At 36.8% G+C, this 22,819-nt stretch overlaps 1 protein-coding gene across 1 annotated transcript in view; it reads right to left on the bottom strand.

Moving 5' to 3' along the window:
• Positions 1–260: 260 nt before the first annotated feature.
• Positions 261–22,819, bottom strand: part of Rif1 (replication timing regulatory factor 1) — a 48,491-nt gene continuing 25,932 nt past the window's right edge. The window contains 16 exon segments of the mRNA XM_032903279.1: positions 261–1,648; positions 2,250–2,358; positions 3,784–3,937; positions 5,760–5,875; positions 5,966–6,043; positions 6,316–6,351; positions 6,353–6,463; positions 9,649–12,762; positions 13,247–13,298; positions 13,381–13,464; positions 14,069–14,220; positions 14,853–14,972; positions 15,645–15,744; positions 16,910–17,112; positions 18,512–18,554; positions 19,384–19,648. Of these exon segments, the coding sequence (XP_032759170.1) occupies positions 1,437–1,648; positions 2,250–2,358; positions 3,784–3,937; positions 5,760–5,875; positions 5,966–6,043; positions 6,316–6,351; positions 6,353–6,463; positions 9,649–12,762; positions 13,247–13,298; positions 13,381–13,464; positions 14,069–14,220; positions 14,853–14,972; positions 15,645–15,744; positions 16,910–17,112; positions 18,512–18,554; positions 19,384–19,648 (4,949 nt within the window). The 3' untranslated portion in view covers positions 261–1,436.

Below are 22,819 nucleotides of genomic sequence, written 5' to 3'. Positions count from 1 at the left end.
TCTTTCTAAGTAGAGGTTAAGTTTGAAACTAAGATCACTCACTGATTTTACTCAGAAAACAAGCAAAGTATATCCTGGGGGAAACACAAAACACAGCTGGGCATGGTGGCAAACACAGGCAATACCAGAACAGACAGCAGAGGCAGGAGGATCATAAAAGTTCAGAGCTAGCCTGGGCTACAGAAACTGTATCTCAAAAACAACAAAACAAAATAAATAAATAAAACCTATGAAACAAATGTGTGAATGCAGGCACTAAGTACTTGGTAAAATTTACAAATGGTTTAATTATATATCCTAATCTTTTTAACTTGACAAAAACATACATACAAAAATGGCAGTTTCAAATGTCTTCCAAGTTTAGTCTTCAATCTATGTGAAACACCAGGTGTCTGTACAGACGGTCTATAGTACAACCTGCAATAAAAATATCCAGGATAACTCTCCATTAAGAAGAAACATATGAGGGAGGCACATTTTCCAGTGGCTGGGATCCTTTTCCAAACCATAAGAAAAAAGGTAGTGGCATGTAACATTTTCTGGTTCTAATAATTTTAATTATTCTGGACATTTTAGAAAATAAACTCCTGTTTTAACTAAATACAAAACTATCTGTTGCTTTATTTGTAGATAAAGACACCTACGAATATCCACAGTAGGTCCAAGTACTTTTACTATCCATACGGTTATTTTGATATTAAATATATACAAATGTTTCTATTACACAAAACAATAGTATTCACAGAAAGCTGCAGAAAAACTCATGCAATTCATGAAGGCTGAACTTTATAAATTAAAAAACATTGTCTTCTATACATAATGTACAAAGTCATGCATTTAAGACTGAACACTATACTTTCTAAGAGAACATTTTCACAAAGGCTGCTGTACACGTATTTGTCAATGCCAAATGAATAGAATCTTAGTGAATTCAGCCATTATTATTTTAACGTCCAACAAGTTGAAACTTGGTGTTCCAGAGTCTCTACAGCTGTAATCTTCAGGAAATGCTCTCATTCTTCTGTATCTCAGTATAGGTGTTCCACCAGGCACAACAAATATAAATATTTTGAAAGAGTATAAACATCTCTATCAATTCAATAAAGTGTAAATAAAACTTTTCTTCTATTTTAATTAAAATCTTTTGCATGAACTATACCAAAATATGCATGAGTTAAAGCATGAAAAAAAGTATGTATATTTCTTTTGCTTTCAAGTTTCAGTAACATTTAAATTTCTTAAAAAACTATTGTGTACTGGCCAAGAAAATACAGTAGGGAAGATCTAATTAACTTATAAAACTGACCTAGTAATTCATTGCCTTTCAGGACTTGGTTATTTTACCAACTTTACAAAGTTTCTTCTTTAAATGGTATGGATATTTCTAAAAAACCAAAAAATAACTTGGTGAAAAACTTTACATTTCTCTTAAAATACTAAGAATTTTCATGGGCTGTCGATCTCCAACGTGACTGTAGATTTCTTATTATAGAGTTTGCCATGGTCCCAAGTTTTTCATGCATTTCAAACAGCTGGCTTCCAGAGTAGCTGTAGAGGTCTTCCGAGTCCAGCTGAAGAGCAAGAGCACTAATCTGTGCCACAAGATTTTTAGACAGTGGGGTATCTAAGGTCACAGGATCAATCAAATCTAGAAGAGGAAAAAACACACACAACATGTATTAGATCCATACCAGTTTAAAAATTGACCCTGATCCCCAATCAGGTTCATTATGAGAGGAAATAAAATATGGGACACTTGCTCAAGAAAACACAATGCCAGAAAAATATATCACAGCTTGTTACTCTGCATAAAATAACCGAACAAACTGTCAATATCCTTATCTATGCCTTGAAGGACTTGACACTGACATGATTAGAGAAAACCAGTTAGACACACTTAAAATTAAAAAAGGTTTTCCCCTCATGTACTTGGCAGGGGGGAAGGGGACAGGGATATGGTGAATTAATAGTTGTGGTCAAATTAAAACTAAAGCACTGGCCTGGAGAAATGGCTCCGTACTTAAAAGCCTGTCCTTCCAAAGGACCAGGATTCATTTCCAAGCAGTCACATGGCAAATCACAACTGCTCTAATATTAGTCCCAGGAGAACAAAAGCACACAAATACATACAAATATATACAAATATATACTAAAAATAACCTTTGTTTAAAACATGTAAAAGCATTAACAAAGTTATGTTTTCCAAGACAGTTTGTTCCATACGAAACTAACGTGCTTGGCTAGCATACCTGAGGCAAACCTTTCTTCATCCGTGGAGAGGGTCTTGCTCTCTACCCCATTTACTGCCTTTTCAGAAATATCAAAAATTGGAATTTCTTCAAGTCCACGAGATTTCATCTTGATTATACATTTAAAACAGTAACAGAAATAATAAAACATATTTTTAACAGGAATGACATGAAATGCCCCAAAGTCAACTCAGTTAACGTTGTTAAAAAGATTTACTAAAACTGCTCATATCTAGTGCGGCAGCAGTGTGGTGGAGAATTCTGATCCCAGCACTCTGGAAACCTTTCATTATCAAAGCTATGGATACCTCACTGTTAGAGCACTGCTCACTCACTATGCATAATGTCCTAAGCACAGGCCAAAAGCATAACTAAAGTATGAGTATCCCAGGTTTCATGGACTACTGCTCAAAGAAATAGTTCAAAGTTTTCATGACTCAACAGTCCTATACAATGGCACAAATGAAATACAAATATGGCCACATAAAAACTTAAGAGGGTTTCTTATGAAAACCAAAGGAGAAAAGCAGCCCATAAGCCCATCAGTTGAGGGATGGATAAAGAAAATGTGGTAGATCTACGGAATACTTTTCAGCTATAAAGAAAGTCAGATTAATAATAAACGTATAACCACCAACCAGACTTAGTATTAATTCCAATATTAAACAATGTCCAGAGTAAGTAAGCCTATAGAAAAAAATGCCAAGGGATGGGGAATGGAAATGAAGAGTAACGGATTTTCTTCATTTTGGAGAATTTTCTTAATTTCAATATTAAATTAATCATAGGAATGATATATATTTAATATACTTAGTTATTAACAATAGACTGCATGGATCAATTTCATTTATATAAAATTTTATATTAAATCTTATTAGAGCTTTTCAGAAATCTACATACACATAAACATGATACATCCAACATATAGATTTAAACACATAGAAAGCCTTCATAGCTACTGCTAGAACCCATTAGTAGTAAACATAATGGGAAGCCAGCCACGGCAGCACACACTTTTATATGAACCCTAAGATGGCGAAGGCAAAAGATCTCTGTGTTGGAGTTCATGGACTGCCAAGAATACAAGACCCTGTCTCACAAAGTAAAAACAAAAACCCGGAAACAATGGGTCTGTATAAACAAACCTCCTTTGATAAAGGTATTACTGTTAGTGATAACAGCATTTTTACTGACTTAGTCACATGGGGATGAATGCGTGCCTGTGTACAGAACCTGCTTTAATGTCCAGTTCCAAAGGATCTTTCACTCTGGGTTTCCACAGGGTTCTGCATGTATGCAGTACATACAGGCAACCCAACACACAAAAAAAATACTGTTTGTTAATTTCAGAAATTCTACCTGTGACATTGCAAATTAGTAGTTTAGTTTCTGGGTTTTGCTTGCTTTTATAATTAACCTGTCAGCAAAATGCTTTATTTTTAAGTATCAAAAATAATAAAAAATCAAGTAGTTTCAAGAATAGAGTACACACATGGTAAACAGACATACACGCAGACAAAAGACAAGTGTTTACCTGTTGTTCATGGTATACTCTGAGGGCCTTTTTTACATTAAACACCTTTGGAGAACGAATAGGAAGAGTTTTTATTTCAGATGCTGTAAGCGTACTCAAATCACCAATCGTTTTTATATTCTTGGCTCTGATAAGTTGTCCAAGACCTCTTGCCCTTTTGAAAAGGAAAAGCATAATTAAGCTTTTACTGATACATTATCTGTGAGCACTTCTCCACTTAAACTCAGTTTACACATACTCCACCTAACCCATACAGTGCAATAAGCAAACACCTAGTGAACTTAATTCTCCTCTAGCTTCTTTAATAGCAGCACCAATGATGTGTTCTGCGGTGTTTACAAGGTAAGCACAGTGTAACACAGGAGGAACGCAACATGCCTTCACTTCAGCTTTCTGTCTATGATCAGGTCCTTCATCAGATGTATGCAGTTTTGTTATTTTAACTTATCCTATTCTAGACCCTTTTTAATGTGACTTCCTTCTATATTCTGTATGTATGTCTCACACAGTTCTCTGGAGGAGAATATAAGGAGTTTCTTACTGAGGAATTATGTTCTGATTATCAGTCTAGTAATTAAAGAAATTCTCTAAATTTCCCAAACAACACTTACCAATTTTCTTAAGATTTGCTTGTCTGGAAATGGAGATAGCTCAGTGGTTAAGAGTACTTATTGCACTTCAGGGACACATTTCAACTCCAGTTCTAGGAATGTTGACACCTTCTTCTGGCCTCCACAGGTACCAGCCTCACATGGTGTAGGTATGTGTGTGTGTGTGTGTGTGTGTGTGTGTGTGTGTGTGTGTGTGTGTGTGTGTGTGTGTGTGTGTGTGTGTGTGTGTGTGTGTGTATACATATATATATGTATGCAAGCAAAACATGTATATATAAATTTAAAATATGCTAATTACATTTCTAACAAGATTGAAACAAGATTAAATTGAAGCATGAAAGACCCTCAATGAGGCCTACCTATATGAAACTACCTACTTAGCTCTACAAATTTTGTGGACTAAGCTTCATAAATATACAATGATACTTCTATTGCTAAAAGGGTCTAAAATAGGATGAAACAAGATACATATACAAAAATATGCAAACACGAAGCCTTTATTCATACCAGGATACACATGTTTTACTTTTGAAAGCAAAAATGTGTGAGAGGAATAAATACCAAACTGAAAAGTTTGACCATTAAGATATTCCTCCAGAGCCATGCCCAGCCAATTCAATCCTATAATCCTAGTTTGTATGAAGGGAGGAAAGAAAGGGTCCAAAAATCAAGAACTCTTTGGAACACATGCTCTGTATGTTATATATGAACATGGGTTCATACAGGTGAACCTCAGTAAGGTCTTTTATTTTTATGTCCCTTCACATTGTAAGTCTTAGAAAAATTTTAAATGTTTTTGTACTTATTTATTTTATGTATATAAATATACTGTAGCTGTCTTCAGACACACCAGAAGAGGGCACCAGATCTTATTACAGATGGTTGTGAGCCACCATGTGGTTTCTGGGAATTGAACTCAGGACCTCTGGAAGAGCAGTCAGTGCTCTTAATTGCTGAACCATCTCTCCAGCCCAAGTCTTAGAAATTAAATCAACAATCCAGTGGGACTCGGGCCTTAAACTCACCATGTGTCAGAGGATGCCCTTGAGCTGGCCTCAGCGCACCTGCAAAAGCACTTCTGGCTTCTGCAGTACTGAGGATGAATTTTACACACTCATCAATGCTAAACAAGCAGTCTGGCAACTGAGCTTCAACCCTAGTGCCAGACTACTCCATCAAACTACATCTCAGGCGTGCCATGAACTGGTAATCCTACCTCAGCTTTCTTATTAGCAGCACATACTCCCCTTCTCAAACTGGGAAATTTTAGCAAAACTATGACTCAAAATGAAGATGAAAAACAAATATAAACGTCCAAATGCCTACTCCTCAGAATATGAACCATAAGCTTAAATAACCACTTACCACATGTTTGATGTAATCTGAGGTAAAATGATGTCGACTGATGCTGCACAGTTCACCAAAGCTGGGTAAACACTTTCTGTTGGGGATAGCATGGATTCTTGGGCCATTTCTGTAATCTTAAAATAAATGTCAAAAGCCATTAAGTAGAGGTTACAGGACTGAAAGTATAAAGTATAAAATTACATAAAAACTAAAGCACTTCTTACTAAACACTTCTTTGAGCTCTTAAATTTAGAGCTCTGTGATCCTGGGGACAGAAATCCTTTGGCTGAAGTGGTATTATGCTGGATAGAAGTGGAGAAAAAAAAAAAGGCACTCAGAACCCCAGACAACTATAACGTTACAAGTTAAATTGTACAACTAAAATTACCTTTGTAAAAATTTAGGAAATAAAAATAGAATAGGATAAACTATTAATTTACCTGTGAGATATAGTTGACTGACTGGCCTCAACCTTCTCCATAAAAAATCAATCTATCCAAAGCAGACTGTTTCTTATCTTCAAATACAAGTTTATATATAAAGACATATGCATATTTTGAAGACTATAACTTACCTTAGAGTGTGAAGTAGGTGAAGTTTTAACACTTTTTTATTACAGGAGAGCTATTTGAAGAATGAGACCTAACAACAGAGCAGCGCCTATCAATGTCATCTGCCAATCCTGCTTGGTATATTGGATCTGCAAATGAGACACGTCTAACCTGAAAGTACGGGATAGTTTTCATTAAGAAGACAACACCTTGAGTTTGTGCAAAACCAAGTATTTCCAAACTTATTTTACTAGAACCCTCCTGCACAACTGTTCCATCTTTCAGATACTGCCTAATATTGCAGTCCATTCAAATTACATACTACACTACTTCTATAGTCATCAAACTCTTTAAATCAACAATGCACAAATAAATATGCAGAGTGTGATTGTGCACACATTCAATCACAGTACCCAAGAGGCAAAGGCAGGTAGATGTCTATGAGTTTGAGGTCAGCCTGGTCTGAACAGTATAGATTTCCAGATCAGTCAGGGATACATAGTGAGATTCTGTCTAAAAAACAAAGCACAGAAGTGGCAGTACATAACTGTGGTCCCAGCAATCAGGAGACTGGGGCAGAAGACCACACCAATTGAGGTCAGTCTGGAACTACATAGTGAAACCTCAGCCTCAAAGAACAAAACAAGAGCTCAAGAGACACAACTTAGGTATTAAAAGCACCAACTGCATAATCATATCAGCCAGAGTTCAAATCCTAGCACCAACATTACCAAGTCAGTTCTACAGAAGTCTGTAACTCCAGCTCCAAGGGATCTGATACACATTCTTCTGACCTCGCCAGGAGCTTTTGCATATACAAACATACACACCAATAAAAACGAAATCTCTTAAAAATCCTAAATAATTTGATTTTAGTTGACCAATAAACTGTATTTACAGATTAATAGATAGTAGCAACTAGTTTCTGGTATATCTTATTAATCATCGTTGTAAACTTGTGAATGTTTGCATGTAGAAGTCAGAGGACAACTTTGAGGTGACAGAGTGATTGCTCAGGTGTTGTACAACTTATTTTGTGTGATGATGCTTCTCAATGGCCTAGGCTTACTAAGCAGCAGACCCCAGAAATATGGTTATCTGTCTTCCCAAGACAGAGATTAGTAAGTAGCACATGCCACCCAGCCCGGGATTTTTCCTTTAAATATGGGTTCTAGAAATTGGACCTCAAGTCCTTATGCATACCTTGCAAACACACCACACCACCCAAGCTTATCTCCAGAGCCCCTACCCTAAACTCTTTGAAGGCAATACAAATACTGTGGCTTAACCTCACTGTGGCTAATTTGGCTTCTTCTAAAGGTCTACAATATGTTCACATTGAGCTATTAGCTATAGAGATCTCATATATCTACTAGGATTGATTCTTAAGAATGGGTAACCTGTAAGTAGCTGCTTCAGAAATGTTATCCTATTTTATTTAGAACAGACATTAAATCTGCTTCGAGTAGTTTAAAAAAAAACCTTTAATTCCAGCATTAGTAAGAGGTAGAGGCAGGAGGGTCTCTGTAGGTTCCAGGATAGCCAGGATACATAGCAAGGCCCTATCTTTTAAAAGGGGGGTGGGAACACACTAAATCTAATTTCCTACCAAACAGTAGTACAGTAGTAATAGCTAGTTAAGCTGTATAAGCCTTCTGATGAATTCAGAATTCTGTCATCTTGTAACTGCCTTACTACCCTTTGTTAAAACAAACAAAAAAAAGCATATAGCTACCAATTTGTTAACTCTAGGAGAGCCAGAGCTGCACAGTGAAGCCCTTTGTCATGAAAATAAAAGCTAACAAACAAAATCAAGAGCCGTTTATTTTCCTAAAGGATTTCATCTCGGAAGTCTCAGAAGCATTTTCAATGTGACTTTCCAGATTGTAAAACTAAAAGTAGAGAGAAGACTCCAGCAGTTAGGAGTTCACACCGCAGCTGGGCAGTTATGTGCATGCATTTAATCCCAGCACTCCTGGAAGTGAAGGTAGGGTAGAGGCAGGCAATGAGTTGCAGGTCAGCCCCATCTACAGAACAGATCCATAGCAGCCAGGACACAAAGAAACCTTGTCTCAAAAAATCAAAAAAAGGAAAAGAAAAAAAAAAAGCACATACTACACTTCAAAAGTCCTAGCACCCACATTAAGCAGCTTACAACTGCCCATAACTTGATACCTGCACTCCTGTGCACATATCCTAATACACTCATGCATATACGTGTAACTAAAAATAGTAAAAATAGATCTTATACTTGTTAGCCAATGGTTATGAAATAGACTATAACCCTAGCTGGGGCATAAATGACAGTTCAAGGTCAGCGTGGAAGACAGAAGTTCCCACACCCAAGAAAGATTAAAAAACATACATGCTTGTCAATCACAATATACAAATATGTTCAAATATATTCTACATATATGATCTATAGTATCAGATACTAATTTCAAGATTAAGTTGAAAAGATCAATATGACATCTTTTGAGGACATGTTTTGCTAAGCTGAGGGCATGTTTTATGGCAAGCAGAGGCTACAGTCTTTTTATTCATTCAGCAACCTATGTAAGCAAAAGACGCAAAAGCTAAAGTAAATTATCTAGATAATCCATTTTTTCCTCAAACTCTTCAAATGTGTATATAGATCAGTGCTGGAGAAATAGACATTAAGACCTGGGAATCTCTCAGTGACAAAGTATGTGCCATAGAGCAATCATACTCAACATTGTGCACTGAATTCCCCCAACCTCAAAAAGAAACAGAAACTAAATATTGATAGGGGAGAAGTGATTTGTTGGCATGCACTTAACATATCTCAAAAAATGAAAGCCTGGGCCTCTGGATTTAATCTCCACAATAGAAAAGGGGGGATAACGATTAAGAAAAAAATGAGGTAGTTATAAATTATTTTAATTGCCTTAGAACTTTTTTATATTACTAAGTCCAAACATGTATTAAGTGCTAAGCTTTCTTTTTTCTTTTTCTTTTTTTTTTGGGGGGGTTCTTTTTTTCGGAGCTGGGGACCCCGAACCCAGGGCCTTGTGCTTCCTAGGTAAGCGCTCTACCACTGAGCTAAATCCCCAGCCCCAGTGCTAAGCTTTCTGATCAACAACAGTGTTGCCTGCCTTCTTAATCTGGTTCCACGAATTATAGAAAAGGAAAATCCTAAAGGAGAGCTACCCATTGTGTCCCATGTGCACATCTGCATCAAGTTCTTGAGTGTGAGGTGCAAGACTATCTGAAACCCTCCTGTCCTTTCCATGGTGAGTGGCCAGGATCCTAATACCTTGTCCTTTACTATGTTTCACATAGAGACCACATGTTTCAAGCAAACATTAGATGCATTACAGTGTCATTCCTCCTACCTTGTTAATTGGTGAGATCTCATCTTCTTGGGATCTTTTTAGTGCTCTCTTTAAAATGCTTGTGGATGGAGAAGCCAAAGGCGACCAGACACAGCGCGCCTGCACACCACTAGGACTTTCACTTGCTGATCCAAAGGAAGGATCCAGCTCTAACTTGATAGGGGATACATTATTGCTTTCTGCTCCAAGTTCAGAAGTCACTTCGGGTATCAGAGGCTGTGGTAATTCCTCCACTTTCTCTGAAGTAAAGCAAACTTCCTGCAGAGTTTCATTTCCCACTGTAGTTTGATTACCACCTATTTTTGTTTCATCTAATTTATTAAGTTCAATGTTTGTTTCAGTTTTGCATTTACCAGTTCCTTCTCCAGAACTCATTTCAATGTCGCTAACAAAGCCCTCAGTGTCGACATCAAGTCTCCCAATCAGTGCTTCTTCAGATTTAGAGGTGCTGGCAATCATGTCCATATCCTTTACCCTGGCATTGTCAATTTCAGTGTTCATCTGTGCTTTGTAACTTTCCATTTCTTTGTTCACTTCCTCACATGAGCCTGATTCAGATCCATTGCTATCCCCCTCTAGGTCCCCACTTGCTGGATGCTCAGCCTGAACATCCTTACTTACAGGTGTAGTAGTATCAGAAAGACCCATACTTGAATTAAAGTCCTCAGTGGCTACTCCTTCAGCATTCACTTCAGTTGTGATTGCTTCACACTCATCTTTTTTATTATCTTCCTCTGTTGCCACATCTACAGAAACATCCATTTGGGTACTCTTTTTTTCAGAGACAGCAGCTCCAAATGTGTCCTTTCTCACACTGGATTCTATACTTTCAACTCCCTCTGGACTGGACCCATCCATTACTTTGCATGCCTTTCCTACATTGCTGATGTCCAACTCTTTTTGCAGAATAGCTTCTGGACTTTCTGCTTTGTTATCTAAAGGGTACTTCTGTGAAATGTCCTTGCAGTCACTTAAGCATGGGTCCTCAGGAGCATTGTATTCCTCACTACATGGCTCTTGGATTTCAGATACTGCTTCACTAGCATCTGTATCGTAAGTTTTTTCTTTCATATTTACTGGTTCAGAAGGAAGGGAATTTTTACTATCTTTTTCCAATTTAGCTTCAGATTTAATTAGATCACCAGTAGCTGAAATCTCTTCAAGACCCAAATGAAAATTCACAACAGGCTGTTTGCCTACCGACTTTGTTTCAGCATGCTCACTGGCTTCCGGAGTTTCAGGTGCAGTCTCAGGCATTTGTAGATCTGTCTTTTTTGTCTCCAAGCTCTTCATGGCAGAACTTTCTGTGTTCTTTAACCCAGTAAATGACTTTTCCTGGGACTGTGATTTTTCTCCACAGCAGTCACAACTTTTAGACCTCCTGACTCTCCTACTTCTCTTGTGCTGGCATTCAACTACTTGGGTGCATTTTTCAGGAGACATAGACATGTCTGATGCCCCCACATTACTATCAGTATCTCGTTTATATAATCTCTTACTGGCATTTCTAGTCCTGAGGTTTGATTCTGGCACAGGTAGACTTACAAGTGAACTGTCTAAACATTTGCTAGTCTTACTTTTGTCCTCGCCTGTAAGTGAAACTTGCAGTGAATCTATAGACCCAGAAGAATCCTGAAGGATTGCCCTATTATTATTTATATTTTTTTCACAAATCTGAGCTGCTGCATTTATATCATCAGGAACTGCCTGACCATAATGTGTCTGACTTGCAGTTTTCATAACTTCATCTTCAACCATTTTTTCTTCTTGCTCTTCAATATCAACACTGTCACTACTTTTATTTTTCCATTTTCCTGATCTTTTCTTTCTAGAAACTTCTTCCTTTGCCTCAGAACTATCAGATTCTGAGTTTTCAACACCGGAAATCAAACCCTGAGAAGCTCTTCTTGTTTGATAACGTGTCCGACCTCTTAAAGGCTTCTCAGATGACTTATCTACATTGTCCAAGGTGCCACCACCTCCCTCAGAGCTAATGGTCTCAAGGTCAGGTTTTCTTCTATTTTGGTCGATTTCAACATTAGCGCTGGGTTCCCCTAAAGTTCTCTCCTGTAAACTATTTTCTTTTTCAGTTAAATTTTCCAGTATAGGTGGCTCAGCCGTTAGTTTTTGCTTGGGCAACTTATCATCTTTGATATGACATGGACTCTTTGAAATTGTCCTTTCTTCTTCTTTTCGTCTTTCCCTTTTTTGTTGACCACTTTCCTTCTCCTGGCTGTCACCAGAAGACTCTACTGCTTCTGAACGCCGCCTTGAGGACCGTCTGAGTGTTTTTGGATTGGGAGCTGCTGCAGCAGCTTGACTCCCTTCATTTACTGTTTGTTCTGTTGCTGCTACAACTGGGGATGCACTTTCTTTAGAGTCCTTATTAATGCCTACGTTTTTTCCTTCTGTTAAGTCTTCCAATGAAGCATTTTCCACTGATGCTCTAGGATCTCGATCTTCATGCTCTAGAGTAGCTTCGGAAGGATGATCATGATTTTCTGATACACATTCTGCTGAACTGAGCAAATCAGGAGGGTTTTCCAATGACTGTTCTTCCTGTTCAGATGTCGGTGAAGGCTTAAACTTTTTATTAACTGACTGCTCAGCTTTACTCCACCTCCTGCTTGACTTCTTACCTCCATTCGCTAATTTTTCTGAATCAGATTTTGAGTGAGTCACTTCTCTTTTCCTTGCTTTTTGTGGCATATCAGTTTTGGTTGTGTTATCTTGGTTGTTTCTCACTGTAACAGTGGAAGACAAGTTACTCAAGGGGGATGGACTGAAAGGTCTAGTTTCTGAACCATCAAATTTCTCCAAAGTAATAAAGGTTTGTCTCCGACTTGTAGGCTGTGGAGTTCCAGAAAAAGTGGCATTAGAAACTGAACTACTGCTAACCACTGTAGTTTCTGAACTAGATGAACATTCAGCTGACATCTTTGATGAAATTAACATTTCTTTTCTAGCATCAAAACCAGTGCTCAGAGTTTCTGGATTGGTTTCAGCAACAGAGCCACCGTAATTTGGTAAAGAAGCTTTCTCAGGATGTTGATCTATTGTACAGTTTTCTGGGGCATCTTGAGGAATGAAAATGGCACTCTCCATTTGCTCTTCCTATATAAAAGCACATAGAAAAAAACCCACTTACTTAGGAAAATTAAATATAATACTGTGGTAATTAAAACTTTCTTAGGAAACTTAAGAATAAACTCTGCTAAAGTTACAAAAGTACCAGTAAAGAAATATTAACATACTTTAAACTGATGTTCAGTTAAAGCCTCACTGAGGCCAAGACCGATGGAAAAGGCAGGAGATCAGGTAACTGAGAGGAACTATGGTTCCATACCAGTTCAAAGACATCCTGGGCTACCTGAGACACTACCTTAATGCTTCCAATTGCAAAGTTACTTACGATGTATTTAAAATGCATACATATGTACAATTCTGCAAGTATATGGTTCAGAGTCAGGAGACTGGTATACATTTTAACAATTAATGAAATAAAGATCTGCATTTATAATTTACAACCTTATAATTAACAAGATCTCATAACTGAAGAATGATTACAGAAACCCTGAAGTTCAAACACTGCTCATACCTTAATTATCTTGGCATCTTCTTTCGGTTTTTCAGTTAAAGTGAGGCCTTCCCTAAGATAAATAAATAATTAGACAAATTAGATTATTTTTAATTATATAACTAAAAAATTATTCATAAAAGTTTTATACTTACATTGATTCTTCTTGACTAAACTGAGCAGAAAATAAAGTGTCTTGTGAAGCATCCAGATTATTATACAAAGCAGGAATATCACACCTAGGAAAAAATATATTTTATAAAAATTCAAAAAAATCTGGTATATTCCCACCACCATAAGCTGTAATTATTCTATCAAAGTATATTTAATGAACCATATAGAAGCTTACAGATTTTCCTAAGAGACTACTTTCCCTTCCAATATTCATATACCTCACTAAAGGCAGTGTAGAAATGACCTCAGTGGGAAAGGATGTGCCTCATCCTGCAGACTTGTTCCATCAGGGTGGGGGTATGCTTCAGGGGTTGGGGGTGGACTGCCCTCTCAGAGATGAGGGGGTGGGAGAATGGGGAAGAACTGTGCAAGACAGGAGGGGGCAGCATTTCGGATATAAATAAATAAACTATCTGAAAAATAGTAAGTTTAGGAACACTGGGCATATTACTAAATAGAGTAAAATACTATGAAATCCCATCATGTATAGTCCATCATCTTCCATTAAAATTTAGTATACTCAGGCTAGGTGTAGCAGCTCAGTAGAACAGCATTTGCCTAATAACCAATGTCCTAAGTAAGATCACTTCACCAGGCAACAAAAACAAAAATGCATGCACATTTGATACAGAACATTATCTACAAAGAGATGATAAAAACCTCACAAACCGTTTTGTTTTGAGTACTTCTTTCTGGTGCTCAGTTAGAATCCTTGCCTTTGTCTCTTTTCCTTCTGGAGGTATGAAGACAAAGTCTGTAGACTTTTCCTCTTCCAAAAGCTTACCATTCTTTAATTTTGGAGAAGAAGAGTCTAGTTTCAGCTGTGGGTTGTTAAAAAATAAATGTATGAGTTGGCAAATTATTTTCTCATTCTTCATGTTTACTAATACTCTGGATTATTTCATGAAATCAATACCTTTCTTATTTGAAGACAAGATCTCTTTATGCAGTGCAGGTTGGATTAAACTTGAGATTCTCCTGTCTCACCCTACCAACTCTGTTCGAAAGCATGTAAATAAAACTAATACAATATTCACAACAAAAAGTTAAACGTCCTTTGCTTTCTCCTAACTCCAATACTGAGAGGATAAGCAGTAAGCAAAGACTATGGAGTTAGAGATGCATGTTTGGGCAGCACAGCACTCCAAATTACTAAGCTATGTGATAAAGACCTAACCAAAGCATCTACATTATTGTCATGCACCATACTGTGTTCCTCAGAAATCCTTTCATCTCCTCAGGAAGAATGACCACCAGGCTGCCATTATTCACAAGAAATCACTCTGGGCTTCTAGATCTACAAGCTATCACAGCCAACTTTTCTTTAACTATTATCCTACCATGATACCAACATTTATTTTGACTTTCATAGCTCTTTATTCCAACTAAGAATTATGGACTATTAGGAAAGCTAATATTTAAAATTCTAAGAAATATAATTCTGAAAACATACTTTGGCTGATAATTTCACATTTTCTTTTTTCTCCTTTGTATGTGCCAAAATGGAATCTCTCTTTCCACTTGATTTTCTTTCCATGCCACTTATCTTGACATTTAATTGTGAATTCTCTGTCTTTTGAGATAAAAATGAACACATTAAATACATGCCAACTATTCTGCTTCTGGTCCTGCTATCAAAATCAGTCAAATGACATCACAATTCAAATGATGTAAACTGTGTGACTATTCAAGTCTACTGAAAACAAAGGAAAGACGCTGAGCTGATACTTATCTACTTATGTAGTCAGTTTTAAAGCTTTTACTTTTGTGAACTGAAAACAAAACTTAAATAAACTGTATCCAATTAGTAAACTCAAATACTCAACATAGACTTGAAATTTAAGAAAAAAATTGAAGCTTTCAACATTCCAGAATAAAGGTTAATAAACCAGAGGTAGGACAGAGAACACAAATGTATCTAGCACATTTTTCTCTTATACCAGAGTATACAATTATGGCACACTAAATTATGCTAAACACACTAACAAGCTGAACTGTTTTTTCTGAGAATTCCTTTGGACATAACAAGAATCCTCACAGTAAGCCACTGTATTTTTTCTTCTGAATAGAAATACAAGCACACACCTGTTTCTGAGTGGAAAGCTTGTTCCCGAAAAGACCTCATTTCATGTGGAATAAGGAAACGATGGTTGAATTCTTTCCTGCTCAAGTTCTGATTATTGCTGCTCACTTATATCAATCAAATCAAATTTAAGTTTTAAAAAAAAAAAATAAAAGAACTTACTGCATCTGAATATGGTCCACTGGACTCATCCATCATCTCAACATTTTCCAAACCAGGCAAAAGAAGCAAGATTTTTTGTTTGGCTTGTCTTAATATTGGTCTTTAAAAAAAGTACAAAATAGATAGTTCTTAAGTCAAGTGCACTAGTACTGTTACAATGTTACATTAATTATGAAAGAAGTTCTCATGAATCTCAAGCTGGCCTCAAACTTGTGATTTACCTCTATGACTTTGAACTTTACTTGTACACATACAACACTAGACAATATCTGGATTTTTCTCTATACTTTTCACAGCATTCCCAAACTTCTCTAACTTTCAAAGCAAGACACTTCCAGCACTTTGGAAGGTGAGAGAGATCACCATCTGTTCAAGGCCGAGCTATTATAGGTATGAAACTTTGTCTTAAAATAAATGACAAACTCAAAACCTATTTAAAAAGAAAATTCATGAGGGGACAGTGTTAGCTTAGTGGTTAGAAGCACTTGTTGCTCCTCCAAAGAAGTCAAGTTCACTACCCAAGACCAACATGCATGGCTAACAACCATGCATAAATCCAGTTCCAGAGGATCCAATGCCCTCACTGCCCTCCACAAGCACCAGGCAAGAACAAGGTATAAAAATATACATGTAGGTAAAACACTCCTGTATATAATTAGATTTAAAAAAAAACAAAAAAACTACACACACGAACACTCAAATATTAGAAATTAATAAGGTGGCTTAGCACTTAAGAGCTTTGGCCGCTCTTCCGAAAGAAATGGCAACCCAGAGTTCAGGAGAGATCTAGTGCCTTCTCTTGCCTCCACAAGGACAAGACCTGCAGGTGGTGCACAGACCCACATAAAGACCCATTCATTTATGCAAAATAATCTTTTTCTTAATTTGTTTTGAAGTAAACTATGCTGGACATTGTGGCACATGCCATTAATCCCAGCTCTCAGAAGGCAGAGACAAGTGCATCTCTGAGTTTGGACAGCTGGTGTTATGTAGAGACCTTGTCTCAAAAAAAGTTAAATATTACTACCCATGTATGGCTTTATTAATAACCTTCAATTCTCTGCCGTTATTTATTTTCAAGGATTTTCTACGGCATGTCCTGTTTCCTAAAATCAGTAAGTATAACGAAAATCAACCCAAGCTTAATGGCTCCCACATACTCTGATGACACAATTAAAAACTTCTCTGTGCAGTTTTTGTCCAAATTCAGATTTACATGACCACAATAGAACAAGCAGTTGTTGGAAATTTTGATGTTAACATACTTTAATTCCTCAGGATAGATCAGAGCTGTTGCTTTAGCAAATGTAGCATTCCACAACAGAGCACTCTGTTTCCGAATCTGTTTATTCTTGTGAAGAAAAATTATGCATAGGAGTGGAGAAAGTTGTCCAAGAAGTTCACTGTCATAGGCTCCAAGATAGTTGAACTGTAGACAAGCAACAATTTCTCCTAATAACTTTTCTAACTAGGAAAAAGAGTGGGGGAAACAAAAGGTATTGTAAATACAAATTTGTAGAATATGTTACTATTTCCATTAAAATCTGGAACATCTTTAAGCAACACCATGGTCATCATAAATAGGTCATCCTTTTTACATATGAACAAGCTATCAGGTAAATTTACTTAGTACTAGTGCTGTAACTTGATTCACAGCTCTTTCTTGTGAACAGAAAAAAAGGTTTCTTATTAATTGCAACAGTGATTAATAATCATCTGTACAATTAATATATTACCGCCCACAATCTCATATAAAAAGAGATGAGACCTGAGAAATTACATGAATTTAAAGTAAACCCAGCTGCTTAAGAATGCATCTAAACCCCATTATTTTATGTCCCCTAAAAATGAAGCAACGGGGCTGGGAGGATTCAGTGGATAGCCAACACTTGCACAACTTGCTTCCAGAAGACAGCAGTTCAGTTCTCAGTCCCCGATCTGCCTATGACTATAGCTCCACTGGACCTTCTTCTAACCTCCATGGTGAATATATTTATGCACAATTATACACACATGCACACCTTTTTTTTTTTTAAAGAAAAAAGAATTTTTTAAAATGAAGATGGCAAGGTGTTGTAGTTTGCCCTGAAGTTATTTTATTTTGATGCTAATTCCACTGCCCCAAGGACAGCTGCCTAGTCACGTACTCAGAACTCAGGTAACTTCACCAGAACCACCTCCCTATTGAATTTGTAAAGTACAGGTGAAGGGCAGGTACAGGATAGAAGGAGGCCTGTCATTGGAGGAGAAGGAAAGATGGGCAGGAGAGAAGTTTGAAGGAAGAGGAGACTAGAGGAGAAAGGAGGAGACAGGACAGAGGAGAGGGTGAGAAGCCATGGCAGGTGATGTTAAGATTCTGCTCTGTGTATTTATAATTGTTATTATATGTCCCTAAGGGGGGGATGGTACCAGGCTTTGTATGTTTAAGTGGGCAATTATATCTTACCATTTGGGTCAAAGGTTATTGTGTTGTGTGTTCTTTTATGTGACAGTTTGAGTGTAGGAAAGTATGTGGTGGCAAGAGACACTGGGCCGCCACAGAGTTGGGATGTGTTTCTGCCAAGATATCTAGCAGATATCTTGGGGCACCTCAGTGCTGGACCTAGCGGGGGAAAAAGACAACTATACCTTTTATATTTTTTATACTTTTACATCAACAGCAAGGAGAGAAGGTATTTCAGTCCCTGGGACCTACGTGGTAAGAGAGAACCAATCCTGCACAAGTGCTCTGACGTCTGACACTATGTGTATATGCACACACAGCAAATATAAGTGTAAAGCAACAATAATATAATGTATACAAAGATTACTGCCTAAACCATACCCTGTCCTCAATAAGGTCTACTTTATAGATACTGTCCACTTACCTTGTTGTTCAAACTAGTATACACTTTAGGAACCTCATCAAGCCTGGGAATAAAGATGTAAGATAGTTACTATTTTTAAATGTTATCTGTACACTACTTATCAAAAAGTCTCAAAGTGAAACAATACAGTCACAAAACTAAGGTGAAACAGTCACATACTAGTATAAAATGTCCCAAGAGTAAGATGCCAAATATTAATAAGCATGAAGTAAATGTATGTAATAAACGTTTAAAAAATAAAATTTAAAAAATGCCCAGAACAGATAAATAGCGTTCATGGAAATTACTTGCCTATCTCCTTCCTATCTTTTCTTTATGTAAGGTTTGGAGTGGATTTGAGGGTCTGGTGATTTACTATTTTGCCATTCCTCCCTATAATTTTTGATTTTTAAGTGTTCCAGACAACAAAGTATTTAGAAAAGCGAAGTTATTATGTTTAACATACACATCAGGGCCCAGCAGAGATGCTCAGTTAATTGCTGGGTAGTAAAAACATGAGGACATGAGTTTGAATCCCCAGCATCCACTTCTGAGAGTTTGGAGCTAGAATTGGTGAGCTCCAAGTTCGTGAGAAATCCTATCTCAAAAGGCAAAGTAGAGCCAGTTGGTGGTGGCAGCCATCTTTAATCTAGGCACTTAGGAGGCAGAGGCAGAGGCAGAGGCAGAGGTCACCCTGGTCCACAGATCAAGTTCCAGGACAGCTAGGGCTACAGAGAAAAACCCTGTTTAGATAAATCAAAAAAGGTATAAAGTAATAAAAGATAGCAATCTGTTACACCTACATGGATGTGCATACATTTATGGACATATATGAAACACATTAAAAAAAATCAATGTAGTTAATTCAACATGAATATACTGAAAATACTTACTTTGAATTTTCATACAGTAAAGCCAGAGGTCTTGTAAAAGTTGTAAATATTTCTCGGATCATAGACGACAAAGAAATATGTCCAAATATATTGGAAAGCATGCTAATGATAGAGTTACCAATAGCAAGCAATGTATCAGAGTATGTTTCCTTGAGGCTTAGAGTGTGGAAAGAATCGATGATTCTCACGATTAGCTTAAATAAAGAAGCCAATTTCCCTAGGGGCTCCTTCTTCTTTCTGGACCAATCTGAAGATCTCTGTGGTGCTGAGACATAATTGACTTGATTAAAAACTTAAGTACTTTGATATGTCACTATCACTTTTATACTTTGCAATTAAATGTTAAATACATCAAATATACATGTTCTTGCTGTTAATTGAAACTTCAAATAAACCTTCAAACAATATAGCATTAGTATAAATAAAATCCAAATTCAGTGGAAAAGAGCTGGCAGATCTCAAGAAATCAAAGTAAGAATTTCTAAGGAATTATAGATATAGAGTACATCTCAATTTCTTCTATACCTCAGAATTTCAACAAATCATTTACAATTAACAAAATACATGACCAAAGTAACAAAGCTGAACTATGGATTTTCAATAATAAATGTTTTTATTAGAAACTAATATTCCTAGCTCACACACAGTTCATTACTCCCTGCAAAATAATGAGAAAGAATTCAGAGAAATTCTTTCCAGTACCTATTTTCTAGACTGTAACATTTATCTTAAAAGTACACCTTTTTCTTTATCATCCCCTTTTAGATAATTAGTCTCCAGATTCCAGGCACAAAACAAAACCCACATTTCTCTTGCCCTGAAAGTCATTCTTATTTCAAAATTACCTGTTTCTGACAACAATGTTTCTGTTTCTGTAACACAATCAAGCTTTGGGAGAGAGCTCAGGTTTAAGGGAAAGGAAGTCTAACTCATACCTTACTAGCCTCATGATGAACTGAAATCAAGGCTGCCACTAAAAAAAAGTCAATCATCTCATCTAGAAGCAGTTTCTTCAACATATACATTAAAATAAAAGAATTTCTGCTACTCAGAAACTCTTCTATTCAATTTTGACACTAAGATACCAGGATATGGCTAAGGTAACAAGGGATGTAAGGAAAAAGTTGTCTGACCAATTTGATCAATAGGTAGGTAGGTAGGTAGGTAGGTAGGTAGGTAGGTAGGTAGAGTTAAGAGCAACAAAGGTCTCTAAATTGCTTAAGTACAATTTTAAGAATCTGACTGTGCGCAGAAACTTATCCACAAAAACAGCTAACAGAGACAACATCTCATCTATGTCCTCAGTAAAGGAATCCAGAAACAATGTAACTTAGCAGCAATGCCCTGCTCTGGGTTTTTACATCCTAGTATCAGACAAAAAAGAACTATGTTTCTTTCTAGGGAGAATAATACCAGTCTGTCAGAAAAGTACAAGGCTGAATATTCTGCAGAACTTATAAATAGTAATATGTCAAAATATTGTAAGAGATATCATTCTATACTAAGGTGGAGCTTTCTTAACAAGTAAAGGCACTGAATTGTATGCCCCAGTACAAAGGAAAGAATTCAGAACTAATATCTCAATGTTTACTATATGATCATAAAGACGTAAGTCTGTATCCTCAGCATCTACAAAAGAGGCAAAAACAAACAAGCGGAAGAGGTTGAACATCATGTTTATATAATCCCAATGCTAGGAAAAGGAACCAGACAAGGGTGGGGTTTTTTGGTGCCCAGACTAGCCAATAAAGTCAACTCAAGGGTTACTGAAATCCTGTCTCAAAAAAACTAGGCAGTAAGAAATAGAGCCATGGCTCTCAACCTTTCTAATGTCCTGACCCTTTCATACAGTTCATGTTGTGGTGACCCCCAACCATAAAATCATTTTTAATTGTTACTTCAGTATAGCTGTAATTTTGCTGTTGTGGAAAGTAGTGTTAAGTATTTTTGGAGAAATAGGTTTGCCAATGGCATCATAACCCAGAGGTTGAAAACCACTGTTAATAAGAGGAAAACACCAGACATAGACTTTCTTTGAAACCCATATGCATACACTACACATAACACACAAACACACAAAAAAGAGTAAAGATATAAAAATAAACAGAAGCAATTATATGGGAACTTATTTTCTATACTTCCAGTAGAAAAAAATGTAATTCTATTCAGTAACTATGAGGTAAGTATTGTGAGAATGACAACTTAAAACAGGGATTTTACGATATAACTGATAAGAAATCAACTGATTTCTGACACAAACTAATTTAATGTAATCAAGTGAAAACAGTGTGATCACTTCAAATATCAGAGTGGGGGGAGGATGGTGGCTCGTGACTTTAATCTCAGAAGGATCACCCAACATATTTTAGAATTTCACAAGTTCTAAAGTTCCAAGCTATGCCTAGCCTACTAAGTGAGATCCTGGCCACCAAAAGAGTTTTAAATAAACAAAATATCATGGTGATTTAGGAAGCTGCATTAACAAGTGATGTGACAAAGTCATGAGTCAGGCTTCCTAAGAACAAGGTATTTGGAGCTAGGGATATGCAGCTCAGCTGGTCCACTGCTTGACTATCAGGCAGAAACCTGTGGGCTGCAACCCTAGTAACACAAACAAAACCACCATGCCTGTAATCCCAGCAATCAGCAGGTAGGGACAGAAAAATGGGAAGTAAAGGACATCCTGTAGCCAATCTACAGTAGACTGTCTCACATAAAAGACAAAAATAAATGAATTCCTCCTCGTGGCAAGTTATAGGCCAGCCTGGGCTATTCGCCTCTGCAAACAATAAAAAACAAAAACAAATGGGTGGGGTGGGGAAGATATTCAGTTTTTTACAGTAGCCACAATACAGCCAAATTAATGGAAACTTTGACACCAATCAACAGTATATATTAACATCAGAAATGAATGAGGTGTGAATTAAAAGCACCACTACATTAGTTTTGTGGTATCTCTATTACAGAAAAAAAAAAAAAAAATTAAAAATGTGTCCAGCCTTGAGTAATATGGCAAGTTCAAATGAAAGACCAAACAAAAAAATGCTGGCCAAGCGCCTCATCTGTAAAAAACATAACACTGAAGAAATACTCCAAGCTGTTTACACTGATCTTCACTTGTCTTTATCATGCTTTCAAACAAAAGTAACACAATTTTAAAAAAGGGGGGGGATAGTTCTATCTTGGAAAAAATACTAAAATCAACTTGTTCCTTTGAGACTGAGTCATGTTATGTAGCTGAGGTGGACCTGGTACTCATTCACTATGTTGCCCACTATGTTGTGAACCTCCAAGTCAACTGCCAGAATTTAGGAGTGCACCCAGCCATAACTATCATTGGAAAATCTAGCCAAAAGATGCATAGACAATTCTAAGAATGTTTCTCTACATTGAAAATTTGCTTAATTGATATTAGCAAAATAATCTGGTAAATCTG

Source organism: Rattus rattus, chromosome 5 (assembly GCF_011064425.1).
Source record: "Rattus rattus isolate New Zealand chromosome 5, Rrattus_CSIRO_v1, whole genome shotgun sequence".
In the NCBI taxonomy this organism is placed as follows: domain Eukaryota; kingdom Metazoa; phylum Chordata; class Mammalia; order Rodentia; family Muridae; genus Rattus; species Rattus rattus.
This window is presented reverse-complemented; position numbering and strand designations above follow the sequence as displayed.